Genomic DNA, 19310 nt, shown 5'->3' on the forward strand with positions numbered 1-19310 from the left:
GTGTGTTTATTTTAGGCCTAAATATTTAAATTTATAATGAAAAGAGAATCCCCCCTCTTCAAAATCTCTGCGTTATTTGTAGTTTTTAGGTTTAAAAATTCTTTTTTATCGTAAAATTATGATAAACTAATATGAGTTACTTATCTTTAAGTACGTTTCCGGATTTCCTAGTATCTGCATAACGAAACACAATTTTAAGAAAGTACATATATTCAAAATGTTTAATTTTCTATTTGGTTTTTTCCCCAAACCCGATATACATGAGCGGCCTCTTTTAGAGTTATTACGAAACTGCTACAAAGGATACAAGAGAACATGAGAGATGGGTTACAATTACGTCACATCCCACAACCGTATTAAAATCACGAAGGAGAATTTAGGAAAATAAACTCTTTTGAATTTTTAAAAAAATTATTTAAAATGCTTTATAGTATTTTTAATTCCTCACAGACTTTTTAAACTATATTAAATCGATTGAACTGTCACAAAATCCCTTAAAATCACCAAAAATGTCTTGAACTCATAAAAAGTATTTTAAAGTCTTTAAAATCTTTTGAAAATACTTGTACTTTTTTGAATTCTTCTAAAATCTTTTAAAATTCTTTAAAATTACTTAAAATCTTTTGAAATTCATTTATAAACTTCAATCTTTTTGAATTGAAAAGATTTTTTAAATCCCGTTAAATCATTTTGAAATTCATTAAAATCCTTTTAAACAATTTAAAATATTTTGTAATTACACAATAATACATAAACTCTTTTGAAATTCTTAACATTTTTTTAAATTATTTTAAATAATTTGGAATCTTTAAAAACTTGTAGAGCGCAAAGCGAAATTGAGGAACATGTCAGAATATTTATGGATATTTCGGAATATTTTGGAATGTCAACAATATTGGAGGTTATAAAGAATATCGAGAATGCCAAGAATATTTAAAGAATACGTGTATGGGAATATTTAGTGAATATATTCATGATTTCAAAATTTGAAGAAAATTGGTTGAATTTGGGAAAATTTAATTAGCAATTTGAAAATTATTAGTTTTTATGTGATTTGAATTAAACACAAATAATTGAAATTTTCAAGGCTTTGATTATAAAAAGTTTTAATATCACAATTTTTTGAGAATATAAATTTTGTCAGTTTAAAATGAAATTCGAATTCTTTAAGTTTGAAGGTTCTGGAGTAGAATTTATTTTTAAAGTTTTTCATTAAAAATTATTATTTATTTTGAAAGTTTGTTGAGTATTTTTCAATTCATTCCTTGATTATATAACAATTCACCCAATTAACTTGACGTTAAAATTATAATTTCGTTCTGTAATAATAATTTGAAATTCTAGAATTTCAGAAGCTTCAACTTTAAAAGATTCAATTCAGTTTTGAATATTAAACTCTCAAATATTGATCGCTTTCAATTTATAATTGTTAAAATTCAAAAGTTTGAAAATTTTAATTATTCAATTTTGAACGCTTTCAACTCTAAATAATTTTCAATGATCTAATCTTCAAATATTCAATTTTTTTAATTTTGACATTGCCCTATTTTCTAAATTTTTAATCTGAAATTATTCAATTTCGTAATTCTTCAGTTCAAAAGAAAATTGTGTGAAACGTAAATCTATTTCTTCAGAATCTGTGGTAACTAATTTGGAGTTATTTTTTGTGGTACAAAAATAACTCAATACAAAAGATTTGTATCTTTCTTACCTTTTTCTTTTGAAGTTTCTTCTCGTGCGTTTGATAAATTTTTTGGGGGGTTTTGGATCTGGATTCTTTATAACTATCTTTAAAATCTTAGCGCTTGTTAGCATTTATCCTTTTGCTTGCAACCACCAGATAAGGGAATCTCCTTTCCTCTTAAAGCCATTTCGATGTTATCACATTAATATTTATTATTTTAAACGAGTTAAACTGTTGATTTCACAAACTGTTGTGATGGAATTTTCGAGAAAACAACAAAGTGTCTGTCACGAGGGCGCAGGCGTCGAGGCAACGAAACCACATATTTTGTGCGTTAGAAGAGAATTTAAAAATTCTACGCAGAATATGGAGCTTTAAAGGAAAGAAATTACATGAAAATATCTTTAGGAGTGGCTACGTAGGAGCTAGTAGAATAAACAGCCACAAAGTAGGGACAATACTTCCACTTGAAGCGTCAAAGTAGGGCCTATATTTCGACTCGGGCACATATGCGGTGAGTCACATTTTCGGCGAGTCACATTGGCGGCAAGTTACATTGTGGCATCTCATAGTCCAAAAAATTTAAAATCTTTAAATTGGATCATAGTTTTGACATTGTTGAACACTGTTGACATTGTTTAAGATTAAATCGAGAATTGGAAAAAATATGGAGTCCATAAAAAAATCAAAAATGATTGAAATTAATTAAATAATTTCTGTAACTACTCACAGCAGTGCCCCCCCCCCTCCCCACACACGAGATATTTTAAAGGGATAGGGGTAATAACTACCTTATTGTTTTGACTAATGACAGGGGTGTCAGGCAGTTTGGAAAAGGAATTTTTTCGGTAACTCAAATTGAAGAAATGCAAGGTTCAGTCGATCAAGATTGAAATAGACGGTATCAGTCGATACTAAAATAGATAGCAGACAGAAAGATTTAATTGAAAAACTTGAATCTTACGCTCGAAACGATTCAATCCAAACAGTAACTTATACAAATGGAAAAGGAAAGACGAAATCTATTCAGCAGGGGGTGAAGAAAACTTCCCTGCGCCGGACTCACGGTTCGCTGATGGCGGTCGTTGGATATTGCGCGCACGATTTCCCGTCTAGGTTGGATCTTCTTTTTGCATTTAACCATCCTCCTCGTTTTTCTGCGCCAAAGTTCTCCTTTCCTACAAAGGATTCTATACAGACACTAGCTTTCGCGTACCTTTCCATCAAGAGAATTACTGAATACTTAATAGACAGCTAAAAACTATACATACATATGCAACTTTAAAAATAAATATTAAGCTGCAATTGTGGCTTATTTTCTAGCGAAACTAATTTCGACTAATGAAAGTAAAATGCTAATGAAGAACTGTATTTCTCTTTGTTGCAGGTGGTGTTTTCGTTGTCTTGCTTTGTGGCTTGGCTCTTGCGATCCTCGTTGCAATCCTAGAGTTCTGCTGGAACTCAAAGAAAAACGCTCAGTCAGATCGCGTAAGTATTCATTAATTAGTCATTTATCTAGTTGTAATTAATTTTTAAACATCGTCGCATGATTCGTGGAAAGTGGTAATGACTTATAGATGTCTATATGAAAAGGAAATACGACTCCTTGAAAATTCATGATAGATCACATGTAATATTTTTATGAGAATTGAAGTAATAAGTCAAACCATAAAGACCGTCCATATACTACGCTACCAATTTTGGTCTATTCTTCTCAACCCCACTCCCTCTCAAAATGCGTACGTTATACTGAAATGGCACATAGAACAATTTTTTTCTTTTAATTAGAATAGTTTAATTAACTACCAAAAGGAAGGAGTTTTCAAACCCAAAAGTTAATTTTTAACATAATAGTTTCATTGAAAAACAACCAGTTGAAATTTTAAGCAAAAGATGCTAATTTTGAACACAATAGCTGAATTTTTAACCAAATAGTTAAATTTTGTAAGCCAAAAAATAAATAATTTCGAAGACATTTGAAGTTTCAACAAAAATGTTAATTTTCAACCAACAAAGATTAATTTTCAACCCAGTGGGTGACTTTTTTAACACTAAAGATTTTTTTCTAATCCAGAAGACCAAATTTCCCACAAAACCAATTGATTAAATTTTAAAACAAAAAATATTGAAATTCCATGAAAAGCAGTTGCATTTTCAGCAAAATACATAGTAACAATATCAAGCCAAGAAGACAAATTTGTGAGAAGACAGTTAAATTTTTAACAATAAGGTAATAAGTTTTCAAATAAAAATGGAATCATTAGATTGTATGTTTAATAAATTTTCTGCAAAAAAAAAGAATTTTGATCAGTTTTTGAATCCTCAACAAAAAATATTAATTTTCAACAAACAAGAATAATTGTCCACACAAAAATATATGAATTTTTAACAGAATACGAAAATTGTTTACCATTGGTTGAATTTAAAATTTATAAGGAATCAATTTTCAGATAAAATATTTATTACTTGTAAAAAAAGAACGAATTTTTAGCAACAACAAAAGTTCAGTTTTTAACCAAAAAGAAATGCATTTTTACGAAGTGTCTCTCTTCCCAAAATTTCAGACGACCAGATTTTCCAGGTCAGCAAATTTTTCTTCATGACTGCACCGGGAAAAATTTCGGGAGATTAATTCAGGGCACTACTTCTTGATCTTATTACGTTTGGGCGCGAGAACTAAGATCTCAGAACCCGTGCTCTTAAATCAATGGTCCTGAAGTTTCAGGCATTAGACCACGCCCCTTTGTTCTCAGCTCTCGAATTCTATGCTTTTAGATCACAGATTCCGAGACTTTATATCTCGTTAAAATTGTAGTTCTTAAATCATGCGCTTGCATAAATTAATCTCTTGAAATTTCTGTTCATGTAGTAATAGCCAACATATTCAACAAACATTTCAGTTATATGCAAAATAATTGAATTTTAAAAAAAAATATGGCATATAAATAAAAAAGCTAATTTGCAAACAAAAAGTTTAATTTTCTACCAAATTATTGAATTTTCAAGCCAAAAAATGCAATGTTTACAAAGCAGTTGAATTTCCTACCCAAAAACATGAATTTCCACTAAAATTATAAATCTTTTAACAAAAAAATGAATACTTGGCAAAAAAGTTCCACTTTGAACCAAGTAGTTAATTTTTTATAAAAAGAAAGATAAATTTTCAACGAAAAATGGAATAGTTGATATTTCATCTAATACAAATTTTTATTTGAAATAAAAAACAGTTGAATTCAGTCAAAAAACAAGACTTCTTAACAAAAAATTTAAATGATTATTTATAACTGATTAATTTTCAACTGAAAATTTGAGTTTTTAATCGAAAGGGATTAATTTTCAACGAAGAAGATTATTTTAAAACCAAAAATACCAACTTCTAACATAATATATAGGTTTTTGAGCGAAAAGTAGAATTTTCAATTAGCAAACATCAGAGTTCAATGAAAAATATCAATTTTTAATCCAATATATTAATTTTCAGTCCAAATTATCAATTTTCAAATAGAAATAGAATATTTACATCTTTAAGACCAGCAGTTGATTTTGTCGTGTCTAGAAAATTGTCTGTACAGACTTGCGTCTAGTTAGTGCATTGTCTAGATCGTCTAATCTAGAAGGTCTTTTTGAGCCCTAATCGGATGTTGGCAAGCACGTCAAGATACAAAATTTTCTAAATATCCCGTTATAATATTTTTTTCCAAATTTTTTAAAATGGACAAGGGAATTTGAAACTAGCGAAAATGAAAAACGAACTTTAAAAAAATAAATTTTTCTCCTCATCTACTGAGGCTTTTCTGGCCCCAATCGGGTGCTAGCTAGCCTATCAGGAGGTACAATTTATTTCGCTTTTTGATATAAATATTTTTGTTTTCCTAATTCTTAACAATATACTGACTGATTGATTGACTGGAGCTAGACTAGGTCACCCAGACTAGCGCTAGATTAGTTTGGCTAGGTTAGCGTTTGACTATAAAAAAACGTTTTGCTTCTACTCAGCCTAAAATTTTGACCAAGAAATATAACTTTTTAAACAAAAAGTTTTCATTAAATAAAAAATAAAGTTTTTAACAAAATAGTAGAATGTTAACCAAATTTTGTAAATTAGGGGAGGTTAAAAGTTGTGAGGATTGTATGGTTGTGATTTTCGGCGAAAGTTGACGTCAGAGAAAAAAGTGTTTTATAGAAAACATATAGATTCTAAAAAAATTTACAACTTTTGTATCAGTGACTTTTTCAGATAATCTAGAAATGTCCAAGAAAAATACGAAGAACCGTGTTTTCTTTTTTTTCGTTTTTATTTTTCATTTCCGCAAAAATGATTTTTTTTACGAAACTCTATAAAAGTATACCTTTTTACGTCTTGAATATTCACAAATTTTTTAGATAGAAAAATCAATTGGTTTCCAGTCCAGAACACATTTTTAAAAAATAGAATTTGTGCTTCAGAAAATCATCGTACAGAGTTCTTTCAGGTCTCAATTTTTTTGTTTTTTGACATATACTTTCTAACGAAATGGAAAAAAATATAGTCCCTATTGGAGAACAAGCTTAAAAATGAAAAAAAACTCGAAAAGTGACTTTTGCAGCAATCAATTCCTCACTAAACGTTGGTAATTTGTTTGCATTATGAAATATTTTAAAAAACTGATTACTTCATTCAATTTGACGGAAAAAATACGAAAAAAACTGTATTTTATCATTTGACCAGAAGCTTCATTTTTCAACACTAACGCTTTCAACCTTCAGGATGATTAATGAAGCTTCAGATGAATAAGGAAAATAACGAATTTTTAATTTTAATTTTTAAATTCATTTTAAGTTTTTAATTTTTACATTTTTTGTTCGGACGATTGTTCGAACTTTGACCAAATTTCGGAACATTTCGATGAATCTGAAGACATTTCACGTGAAATCGAGCAGCCAGGTCTTCGCTTGAACCCGGAAATTGAGAAATGAAATGAAATATTTTTGAAACAGAATCTTAAATTCTAAACAGGTTAATTGAAAATAGCTTATTAATCCATACATTTAACAATATTTTTAAAAACAATTGATTTTAAGTCAAACAAATTTTTAAATTCGTATTTTTCCGTATTCATCTAAAGCTTAATTATTCGACTTAAATGTTGATAGCGTTAGTGTTCAAAAATGAAGCTTCTGGTCAAATAATAAAATACAGTTTTTTTCAGAATTTTTTTCCGTCAAATTGAATGGAGTAATCAGTTTTTTAAGATATTTCATAATTTCAAAAAATTACCAATATTTAGTGAGAAATCGAATGTGCAAAATTCAATTTTCGAGTTTTTTATGAGCCACTTTACCATTTCCAATCGTCCAAGTTCTGTTAACAATGTTCTATTTTTTTTGCCTTAAAATAAGTTAATTCGCCTGAACTAATTTCAGACTTTTCAATTTAAAAAAATTCTATCAAAAAATAGTAGAATCTGCTAATTGGACTCTAAATATAAAGTTCGCATTTAAACAAAAATACGATAAAAAAAGAAAGTTTCTTGAAAGAAGGGCAAAAAACTCAGAATTCTTCAAGAAAGGGGAATAAGGGGAAACAATGTAAAGTCTGAAATATGAAAGTGACTTAAACTTTTTAAGTTATTATTGAACTTAACTTCACAGTGACATCTTTTGCAAAAATTATAAACTTTGTTTCAATTTATTATCAAGGAACGTACTAAATGCTATGTAAGTTTATAAAGCTATTTCCACAGACCCATGCCCCTGCCTCCGCCCTTTAAATTGGTAACTTAGATTATAGACGGCCCCTGCTCCGATTACGAACGATCTATCAGGATAAATAACTGCATGATATCAAAAAGTAGTTTATGCATATACGTATCTTTTATTGGTATTGTAATGTACTCACTGTGCTGCTTTATGTCACGCTCCGTTGCCAAAATCTTAATTAGTGATACTTTTCAAAGAAAGGGTCTACTTTTTCGGCATTAAGTTCTCTTATGTTTGGTTTTGTATTTAAACATGAAGTTTACCATCTCCCGAAACCCAAAAATTTTATACTCTTGACAATTATTGTAAAAAACGCAGGAATTCGAACAATATAATTTACCGAAAAACTATGCTAAATATGAAAAATTACTTAAAAGTAATGTAGCTACAGAGAAACAATGTCAAAACTATGTTTCTTTAAAAGTTCATGTCGAAAGAAACGAAAAGGAACAAATCATAAATTTCGTTATGTTTCTTTTTATTCTTTTCTGTATCAAATATAATCGGTACATAATTTTGACATTAGGTCTTCGTAGCCTCATTAGCTTTTAATGCTCTTTTCGACTGAGCTTCGTTTTTAGCCAGATTATTGTTAGTTTATCTAAACAATTGAAAAATATCCAGAAATGCCCTTTAATTTTACTGAAATTCCTGTAAAAACCCAAATATCTTCTAAACTACAATCGACAAAGAGGGCCCTTTCTTTGCGAAACGTCATATTTGCTGTCAATCTTGTAATCAGCAATAGTGGATAATCCTTTCATGCTTTACGAGATGCAACTCGTAATGATTAAAACTGATGACTACTTACCCCTGTAAACCGTGTGACGATAATGAATAAGAAACTCGAATTATAATTTTTATTACATTTAAAATAGTCTCTATGTGCTGAGATGGCTTCAGAACTACGCTTCGCTATACGTTGTGGTCCACGGCAAAGGCCTACTGCAAAATCGTGTTCTTCTCCAACAACTGAGATCATGTCTTGTAGTCATTGCAGTCCACATTCCTCAATGCAGAGAAGCCGTTATTACTCCGGAAGTCAAGAAGAAACAACTTACATTCCGAGCATCGAAATGCCGCGATTAAATGGTGTAAGTCCTGTCCCACAAGATAGACCGGCAGAAAGGCTCGGTGTCCAAAAAAATACAACACATTTAAAGTCTAACCATTTTTCCAAAGGATGTACGAATTTTAAATCGTTTAATTCTTTTCTCATAATATTTGCCTTTAAACTCGGAGGCGTTCAAATCTCTTTCCCTCATAATGTTTCCCCTGCTCCCTTCTCCTACTTCCCCTCCCTATATCTAATCTTCTCTTCAACTCTCTTTCTCAACTTTTTGATCCACTTCTTCCCCCTCTTCTTAAGACCCTCTTCTACTCAACCGCAATATTCTACACTCCTGCAGGCCCCCCTTACACTTACCTTATTCTTCCTAATTACTTCTACATCCCTCCTCTCGTTTTCTCTCACTTTCCCTTCTGGGGAAAAACTAAGACAGACGGAAAATCAGAGAACGAAAGGACGTGTAGCGAAAAGTGAAGTAGAGGAGAACACTTCCCTCTTAACTCTCCCAACTTCTTCCACCACGACTTTCACCTCTCCTCACTTCCCCCCTTCTACTCACCGACAGTACGCTATGGGCGCTCCCCCTATTCTCCACTTCCTCTAATTCCACTCCCCTCTCGTTCCCCTCCCATCTCGTTCCCATCCTATCTCATTCCACTTCTCTCATTTTTCCTACTTCCGGACCTCTTATTTCCCCCAACTTGTTTTTCACCTTGTCCTTATTTACCCTTAATTTCCCTCATGGGAAAAAAGATTTGGCAAACGGATGGAAGGCCAGCTGACCGTAACTATAAGGGTTTCGGACTAGGTTTAGTTCATTTTCAAGGTGCATTAAATAGAAGTGGCTGTAAGCATAACACTCTCAGACTTGGCAGCGTAACATTATCTCAAAATAAAGAAAATAGGGACCATTTTCACCAAAATAAGGGAATAATAAGGAAGTAATAAAGATATTAAGTTTTATAAATAACTTTATTGTAGGTTTGATACAGAGTTCAGTATGAAACGCATTGTCATCTGAATAGTTTATTGTTTAATCAAAGGGGCGAATTTTTAAATGCAATAATGAATCTTCAAACAAACAAAAATTTTATTAACAATGCAGTTGAATTTTCATTTACTTATGGTTGAATTTTCAGATAAAAAGAATAATTTTTAACAAAAAGGGAAGAATTTTCAGTCAAATAGTTAACTTTTCAACCAAATAAATGAATTTTTAACTGAAATAATAAATCTGCAATAAATAAAATGAATTTTTAACAAAGTAATTTCTCTTCAAAACAAGCATGAAGAACTTTTCTACTAACAATATTAATTCCTCATAAAAAATGTAATAGTTGATATTTCAACCTAGAAAGATTTAAAGTTTAAATTTAAAAAAACATTCATTCAACGGAAACCTAATTTTGAAAAATCACATGAACTTATTACTAAGAAATATCAATATTCAATCATTGATGAAATGGTTAATTTTCGATTTAAGTAATTAGTTGAGTTTTCTACAAAAAAAGAGTTTTGAACTCAAAGTGTAATAGAGCTGTTAATTCATGCAAATCGGATTTTAATTTCAAGCCAAAAACAGTTTAATTCAGACAAAAAAATATGAATTTTCGACAAAAGAGCTGAATCCTCAACAATGGCAGATAATAATTTTCAACCAAAAAGAATTAATTTTTTATTACATGAGATGAATTTTCAGAAAACAGTTGACTTTTAAACCATAAAAGGTGAACTTTTAACAAAAAATTCATTGTCAATCGAATAGTTAAGTTATAAAAAAACATCTTTGTAACCAAACCGTTGCAATTACAACTAAATAGTTAAACTTACAAACAAAAAAGATAAATTAAAAAAAAAATAAACATTTAACCAAGTAGTTGAATTTTTAGCCTACAAAGATAAATTTTAAACCAAATGAACGAATTTTTGAACTACAATGACTTAACTTCAACCAAAAACATTTCCAAGCAAATAGTTAATTAAATCAAAAACTTGCCTTTTCAAGAAGCCAGATGAATTTTTAACAACTGAATTACTTTGAAACAGAGAAAGATAAATAAGAAAACCTACTCTTTTACCAAAAGAGATAAATTCTTAACCAAAAATATAATATTAGACTTTTCATTAAAAAAGAATTAACTTTCAACCACAAAAGATTATATTTTTTAAAAATATTGAATTTAAAACAAAATAATCAAATTTTGAATCAAATATATAGTAGAATTTGTATCCACAAGAGGTGAATTATGAACCAAAAATAAAACATTTTGAACATTTTGAAAATAGACATTTCAATTGAAAAAAACAAATTTTAAACTAAAAATATTTAAATTTCATTTAAATCAAAAATAATATTCAATGAAAACGAATTTTTCATAAAATAGTTAAATCTTCAGCCATAAAAATGAATTTTAATTAGATTAGTATAATTTTCTGCCGAGGGCTGGTTGGATTTTCAATCAAGAATTATAAATTTTTAAGGAAAACTGTAATAGTCTAATTTATAAATAAAACCTGTGCAAAATTTAAATTTTAAACTAAGGGAATTAATTTTTACAACAACAAAAAAACGAATTTTCAACAAAATAGTTAAATAATCAATCAATGAAATTAATTTGTATACAAGGTAGCTCAATTTTTAACCATGTAGTTCAATTTTCAACCAAAAATGATGAATTTTTAACGAAAAATGTAATAGTCTAAATTATAAGTAAAAACCGTGCAAAATTTAAATTTTCAGCCAAGGGAATTAATTTGTACAACAACAACAAAATAATTTCCCACAAAATAGTTAAATAATCAGTCAATAAAATGAATGTTTATACAAGGTAATTCAATTTTTAACCAAGCAGTTCAATTTTCATTTAAAAAAGAAGACTTACAAAAAATAGGGAAATTTTCAAAAAAATAGTTCAAACAGAGATCAATTCTGAACGGACAATATAATCCTCTGAAATATATATTTTTATTTATGTGATTCATAAGTAACAATATTAAGCAGAAAAAGTGAAACGCGTGGATGACATCTCATCTTTCATGCAGAACATGAAATAATAAGCATGGCCATGACACACTGGCCGAGGCCTCAAACTTATTTACAAATGCATTAAAAAATTCTGAACTTTATAATTATAATTATAAAAAACTTTGAACTTGTATAAATTATATAGAGACTGCTTTACAAACAAAAATGTTTAATTTCAAGCATTCGAGTTATGTAAATTCTTATGATGAACGTTCAAAAATAAATAAGTAAAACTATAAAGAGCTTAGAAAATAGGAATTTTACACGATTACAATAAAAAAAGTACCAATTTAAAAACATATGCACGCTTCGGATTTTTCCCTTTTGGGTTAATTACTCTGTAGATTTCTATTCGTTTCATTTTTCTAGCAACGTTGTTTTAATATTAATGAGATTTCTATCGAAAAAACTACCGAGCTCGCGTTGTTCTGTCTACTAAATTAGCTATTCTGCAGTGATTCAGAACTGATAAATCTTAAATTATCTTTAAAGAAATAGCTCTCTAGAGATGCTGCTGATTCGTAAAATAGCAGCCAATTTCGTTTTCCATGATAGATAGTAGTCTTTATGAACTAAAACTATAAAAAATGTATATTCTGAAGAACTCGAGACTCTTTCCTAGAGTTAAATCTAGAAAAGCCACAAAACTTTTAAGAGTTTTACATCGTTTTTATCAGGATAAAAAAAATCTTGCAGCTCCTCTAAATTTAATACAACCTTAATTGCATAATTCAAAAGAGTCATCCTCTAAACCATGGTGTATGCATTTTTCGTGAACGTGATTGAAAAATAACAGTTTCAGAAAAAAAGTAATTATTTATGCATATATGTTGTTTAAGTGTTTGCAAACAATTGATGTATAATGCACGATAACTGCTGAAATTTGAAAACAAATATTATTGAATAACTTAAAATATCCTTTTTTATTATTTGGTATGTGATGTATTTTGTGCATAAAAATCGATATATTACTTCTGGTACACGCTATTTTCATTTTTCTTCTTTCTTTTGATTGGCAGGAAATATAATTCATTCAGCTGCCACCGACCGACCGCTCAATGAATAAAATGCTTTTTCAACAATACCATATTGCACGCTTAATTTCTTATCTACTATGGAACAAATTACATTTCGATATTTTTTGACGTGAAATACAGTAAAGTAAAATAGTTTCAAACTAAATTAAAAGCAATAATTAAATTTACCACATGCCTCCGGAAAACTGGATGTTTTTAGTTTTTAATAGAATGGAGAAGACTACAAGAAATTTCAAATGATTGATACGTTTTTAAAAGTTCAGAAGCCCTGTTTTCACCATTTTTTCTCTGTTTTTAATTACTCTCTCAATTGCAAATTAGTTATAATTTGTGTAAAGTGACACATACATTTTGTTATAGATATTTTTCATTGGACCTTTTAAATTTAATTTCAAGAATTTTTAATCCTCTTTTTGGGAATAAGTTGGTAATGTAATTGCTTTCCAAACTCAGTATTAGAAATCTAAAGTTTCTATGACAAGTTTCGAGAAAATTTGAATTTTGTTGTTGTCATTTAAAGAGGCCTATTGCTTAATTGTAAAATGTTTCGAATTATCAGAGTCTCTACCCGATTGATAATTTTAAATTCCAAGTTTTTTCTTAGTGAACTTTTCATTGTTCGCGGTGAATAAGTCATTTAATTATTTACAAAGTGATGAAAGCGCAATAGTATATATAAATGTCTTATTAGGTATTGTATTGTTAATTTCATGAACTGTGAATTGACATTTTTTACTCTTAAATAGATTTAAAGATATCTAAATTTTAAATTACATGATTACAGTTTAAACTCATTTTGTCAGTTTTTCAAAATTCTATTGCAAAAAAAGTTCAAATTTTCATATTTTTTCATATTTTAAATACCACCTAAGATAATAAACATGTTTAAATTCTCTTTAATATTTTTAAAGAATGGTGAAAAAATTGTAAAAATACTATTATTTTAAAAAACCCGAACCAGAATTAAGACGTATAAAATTCTATGCAAAAATATAAAAAACTTGAATGTTCTATCCCTACAAGTTTCGGAAGCATGGCTCTAGCTCTGAAATATTGCTAAATGTATAGCCGTCTAAAAAAGATTCATTTCTGTAAAATTTTGTTAAACATCCGTTGTTTTATTATATTCATAATTTTATTAAATAACTTATTTCCTTAGCACTACAGGTGAAATATGTTCCAGAATAAATTAATCCATTATCCATTTTGTGTAAATATACAGAAATAAAGCTCTACATCTCTAACAGGACTAAAAATATGGCCTTCTTTTTCTATTCACTCAAAACTAAGTCTAAGTTATTCAGGAATTATTTTCACCTGCAATGCTTAAGAAATTAGTTAAGGCGGACAACGATAAATTTAATATAAAAATTAATGTTTAATAAAATTTGATTAATAAGTGTAATTTTAAGAAATCCTTATTGATGTGCTAATTGACCTAGAACTTTAAATTTGACTACTTAAAATTGAAACTAATTTAATTTACTCACAGGAACCTTTTATCAACTCTTATCACGTTTCTGTACTTTTGAACCAAATTTTATGCACCTACATTCCGGTACAGTTTCTTGCGATCTTCGATGGACTTGAATGGAGCAATGTTCAAGACTCTAATATTATTCCATTTTTTTCACCATTTTTGTAAAACATTAAAGGGTTTAAATTCTCAAGCTATTTTTCATTAAAGTTATTCGAGACCCACCGTGATTTTAGTATAATCCAGAAAAATTACGGCCACTGAATCAAATTGCCGGTAATTTTCCGAATCACCTGGTCAAGTAGACATCCTGATAATAGAAAAATCTTGATTCTATCTCAATTGAGGGACCGGATTCTATAACCACCTACACCGTTTTCATGTTGAACGTCATTGATCCTTTGGACACTTTTTAAAGAAGTTTCGAATTCTAAATTTGAAAATTTAAAAGATGGACATTCCATCTGCAACAGCTTTTGTACAATAAAGACTTATTTATAGTATACAATTATTACTTTAAAGTTCAAAAAATAATCTTAAAACACTTTTATATACACAAATTACAATGCATGTTTAAAATTCTATACACTCTTTCTATGTGATTCTATGAATGAAGTACGAGATAATAGTAAGGAGAACCAACGATAATGCATTTTCAGCGAAAAAATGTGGCAGCTTTCTGGAGAATAGCTAGGAGGGGGGGGGGGGGGCTCATTTTCCGTGACTTGTAAATAGAATATCTACGAGAGCCGAGATCGACTGAGTGTCATTCTAATTTAGCATCAAAATTTATGATGACTCGCGTCCAAGCTTGGCTCGACTCTTGCCGAGAGTACTTAATAGCTCTTGCAGAGATCCCACTCACCAGTCATAGAAAAGTCCCTCTAAACTGTTCCCCAAAAAATTGTCACGTTTTCGTAACATAAGGTTTGGTCCACTTACTATACTCCGTGTTATAAGGATTATTCTTGGAGAATAGACTTTTTCTCCATGAGATTTTTCATCAGACTTGTCATGAGAGCTTTGTTATGATCTCATGATGATAGATTTCTCCATGACATTTGTCATAAACTGCGAAAGGAAGCTAACAGGAATAATTTTTTAGCAGGAAACTGGTGCATTAGCGATGACGGAGATGAAGAAATCATTGAGCTTCGATCAAGTGACAGCGGACCATGCAGGAAATACCTAGCACAGGCTTCATCCTCAACATCATCAACAGCGCAACCACTCCTGCAGAAACACCCCCACGCACACGCGTCATCTACACTGCCACACCCACCCCCACAGCCACAATCACAGTCACACGCACAAACCTCAACATCCCCTGAGGCAGAGACGGGACTCTTCAGGCATCGCTCTGGGTCAAGGTGCGTATAAATTAATAAAAAATTATCCATTTTTCATCCTCAAAAAATGTATAATGGAATATTGGTACCAAGATGTATTATTTATACAGGGTAAAAAGTAGCCCCTTTGTGACACCGGCAATCAAAAGAACGGAAAATTTTACATTCAAATATGCAGTTAGGTTATATGTTCCAGATTACCTTAAAGATCCTACTATTGAGCCTGAACTTTGACTCTGACCCTGACCTAACATTTGTTTTGAGGTCATCAAGGTTTTCCCTGAGGTTAAAATGAAAGTCAGATTCATCACATACAGATTCAGCCTTAGCGTCCTCAAAAACCCCTTGGCTAATGTTTTTCGTTACCACTAAAAATTGACCTCACTTACCTAACCTTAGCGGTCGTGACCTTCAAACAGTCGCCAGGTCAAGGTCAAAGTCAAAATTTAGACTCTCACAAATGGGTGATACTTACATTTGTTTGCCCTTTATGGAATATTTTCCGGAACATATGACCTAAGTCTACTACGGGTATATCTCACTCTTGATTCATTCACTAACGCAATCACTCATATGAGGCCCAAAACAAAGTTATAATAATAAGGTCCTATTTAACAAGATCTAAAACCATTCCCATGAATAAAAGTTCCAGGATATAAGATGTAAAATATAATTTTCAAACACAGAGAAAACTAGAGATGTTTTGCAGGTGATATTCTTACAAACTCTTTTTAAAGTTCACTTATGTGAATGTCTTGGTCAATGTTAAAACTGAAAAACAATTGAACTGCTTTCAATATTTGTATTTCTTAATACAAACCAATTATAGTTCAATTTTTCAAGTACATTTTGACAATGTTTATTTGTTCAAAATTAAATCTAATTTTTTCTGAGCATATACGATGGATGGAACAATCAACCTGAAAAATAATAAAGGTTTTTATCCGGGGCTAGAAAATGCTAACAGCAATATCAAATATCCAAATAAGGTACTCAATAAGTATGAGATTTAAATAATTAAATAGAAATGTCTATAATCAAACATTGAAAAGGGTTCTGAACATCTATCCCATAAAATTTAGTATAGACTAAAACAATATACCTTCGAAAAATGTATGCTCAATCTTTTTTAGAGTAATTAGGAAGTTTCCGTGCTTTTTTAGCATGTTCCCATTATTCGGTACACGTTGTTATTAAATCATCACACCAAATTTTAATTCTGAATCGCTAAGTAGGTTGTGATTTTTATAATTTTCAAAACTGCTATGTTGCACTTATGCTCATCTCTTCTAACGTAAATAGGAAGTTTCAGTGATGTGCAAATTAAGAATATAGAGGAAGCAGTGAAGGAAGAAAGGGAAATCGAGGTTATAAATAGGGAACGAGGGATGAGGAAGGGCGTGAATGATTAGATAAAAGTCATCGAGTGGACAAACTACATTCAAAGGATATATGGGGAGGGGGGTGGAGAACGAAGGAAATATAGCACGTGAGAAAGGTATTTGAGGACGAAGGGAATGACATGAGCAAGGAACGACGTAATAGAAGTGCTAAAAAGATGCCATAAAGAGTGAAACGCTGAAATATGGTGGGAAAGGAGTCTGAGGAAAGATGTGGGAGAATCTGCAACAAAATATGAAAGAGTGCAGGATGGCCCGAAGAATGAAGTACATAACCGGTGATACCACTAATAAAGAAAGGAGAGGCTAAAATGGTGGAAGAATATAGAATATAGTCACATTCATGTTGTTGGTCTCTAAAATCTATGCGAAAGTTCACAAAATCAGCTTATAGGAAAGCAATGGGAAGAAGAGACAACATTTCCGTCATAAACTATCTAGTCCATGGAAACTTGTGATGAAGAAAAGGGAAACTATTGGTCTTGTTTAAGAACTTCAAAGCTGTATTTGACTCGGTGAACAGAAGAAGAGTGCTATGGCAAGCTATAAAAGAGAGTGTTGTTGATGAAAGAGGGATGGATTGATGATTAGAGGGTTTAAAATACCTGAAGTAAAAAAAAACCTGAAGTAGAGTACAAATGTAAGATTGACAGAGGAATGGTGGAACTAGTGGATGACTTCAGTCAATGAGGATTCTGATTTGATGCAGCGGACCACAAAGAAATGTAAATGTCGAAAAAATTGAATACGTGAGTAAAATAATGAGACCAGTTTGGGACACAGGGAAGATAATATTCAAGAACGACTGGAGAATAGAAGTATGGATGTTTGATGTGTTACTCAGAACACTCTTCGGTTATGGAGTGAAGATTTTGGGACCGAAGGAGCATCAGATAGTAGAAAGTCTTCATGCAAAATTCTTGAGGTGGGTCAAGAGGGTTCGTCGAAACTGCCTAGAATATATGTTAAGATTAGAACCAGGAAGAAAGATTATAGGTTCACAGAAGGAAAGTAAGTGGTATAGGATGGTGCGATTCAGAGTAGGGGCAAAAGTGAGAGCATGACGATACTAGATGGAGAAACGGCAAAAATGTTATAAAGTGTACGGTTCTAAAGTAAAATATTGGGTCCAAATATTAGAAATATGTAATAGAGAGGAAGAGAAAGGCAAAAGTTTGAACTATTGTGTGAGAGAAGTTATGCATGCAAATGGTCAGAAGAAATGTGGATGAAGAGACTAGATGAACTGAAAGGAAAAAAGGGATAGAAAGCTAAATAAAGCCAAGAGATTTTGAAGCAATCATGTGACTGATTTTTAAGGGAGCGGAGTCCCTCAAATCCGTAAGAGGGAGAGATTGAATACATACACACAGTATTAAATACGAAAGGTTTCCGAAATATATAAAAAATGGATGGACTTGGTTCATAAAAATGGCTAATACACCAAACTCTCGCTTTCAGTCACCCTGTTCTCAGCCTTCCTAGAACTGTTGGCTCATGCAGTTTCTCAAGGGAGCAGGGCGAGAATATTTCCAACATTATGTGTGTGTGTATAGCCCTTCCGAGAATTGTCGCTGCGCCGCAGGTAGGTGTAACAGAGGCTACACGGGGTGCGCGGGGTCTGCAGTTCTCACTCAGGCGAGCAGTCAGGCGTGAAAAAACAAAAGTAATGCGGGCTATAATGAGTTAGTATCCACCCACCGTCAGCCCGAAATTCGGCGGTATAGAAGAGTTTCACTGTAGTTAACATTTTTCCAGTCAAACACTGGGTATATTGAATAAATTATATTTTTGGGAACTTTATTATAATGCTACGTGTTTTCACTTAAAAATAATGTTTATTTCCACTGATAGAAATTGATTTGTTAAAAGTATATAATTCGTTGATTTAAGGTCACATTTATTTGATCAAATAACTATTTGTTTGACATAAATCTCTTAAATGCAAGATTAAAAATATTCTTTTTTCTAGGTAACGTTTCATACCTAATTGATATGAAATTTTAATAATTAATTCAGAAAGTCCATAACTGAACCTTGAAAAGGGTTTGTTTACTCATAATTTTGGGTTAGAACAACTCTATTATTTAGAAAAAAGGTTTCAACGATGATTCTACTTGAAATGCAGCAAATGTACTAGCAATCTGCCATGTACTAGCAATCGTGAGTCATTGTCCCAGCCTTGTAAGAAGGGTTATGTTTTCATGAAATCAGTTTTTAGTGATTTAGAACTGTATTACAAGTGTATTTTTGTATTTTAATTATACTTTAATGAAATGAAAGATGTATTATTAATTTTATATTGATTGAGACGTCCGAGATGAAATACGCCTGATAGACATTATAATAATTAATTATAATAAAAATTAATTTTCTTTTCAAATGTTTAGATTTCATTTCAGTTAAAAATATTGTCGAATAAAATTATTATTTTATTTATAAGAAATAAAGTAGTCTAAAAAATGAATCGATATGTATATTTATGCTATAAAGGACTTGATTTCAGGGATTCGAACGAAATTAAGGGGTA

General features: G+C 30.7%; 1 protein-coding gene across 1 annotated transcript in view; it reads left to right on the top strand.

Moving 5' to 3' along the window:
• Window positions 1-19310, top strand: part of LOC117178454 (glutamate receptor ionotropic, kainate 2-like) — a 116629-nt gene that overhangs the window by 48219 nt on the left and 49100 nt on the right. The window contains exons 6-9 of the mRNA XM_033369881.1: window positions 3072-3172; window positions 8302-8515; window positions 15137-15401; window positions 17490-17791. Coding sequence (XP_033225772.1) covers window positions 3072-3172; window positions 8302-8515; window positions 15137-15401; window positions 17490-17791 — 882 coding nt within the window. The remainder of the gene's footprint in view (window positions 1-3071; window positions 3173-8301; window positions 8516-15136; window positions 15402-17489; window positions 17792-19310) is intronic.

The sequence above is a fragment of the Belonocnema kinseyi genome, chromosome 8 (genome assembly GCF_010883055.1).
Source record: "Belonocnema kinseyi isolate 2016_QV_RU_SX_M_011 chromosome 8, B_treatae_v1, whole genome shotgun sequence".
Taxonomy (NCBI): Eukaryota; Metazoa; Arthropoda; class Insecta; order Hymenoptera; family Cynipidae; genus Belonocnema; species Belonocnema kinseyi.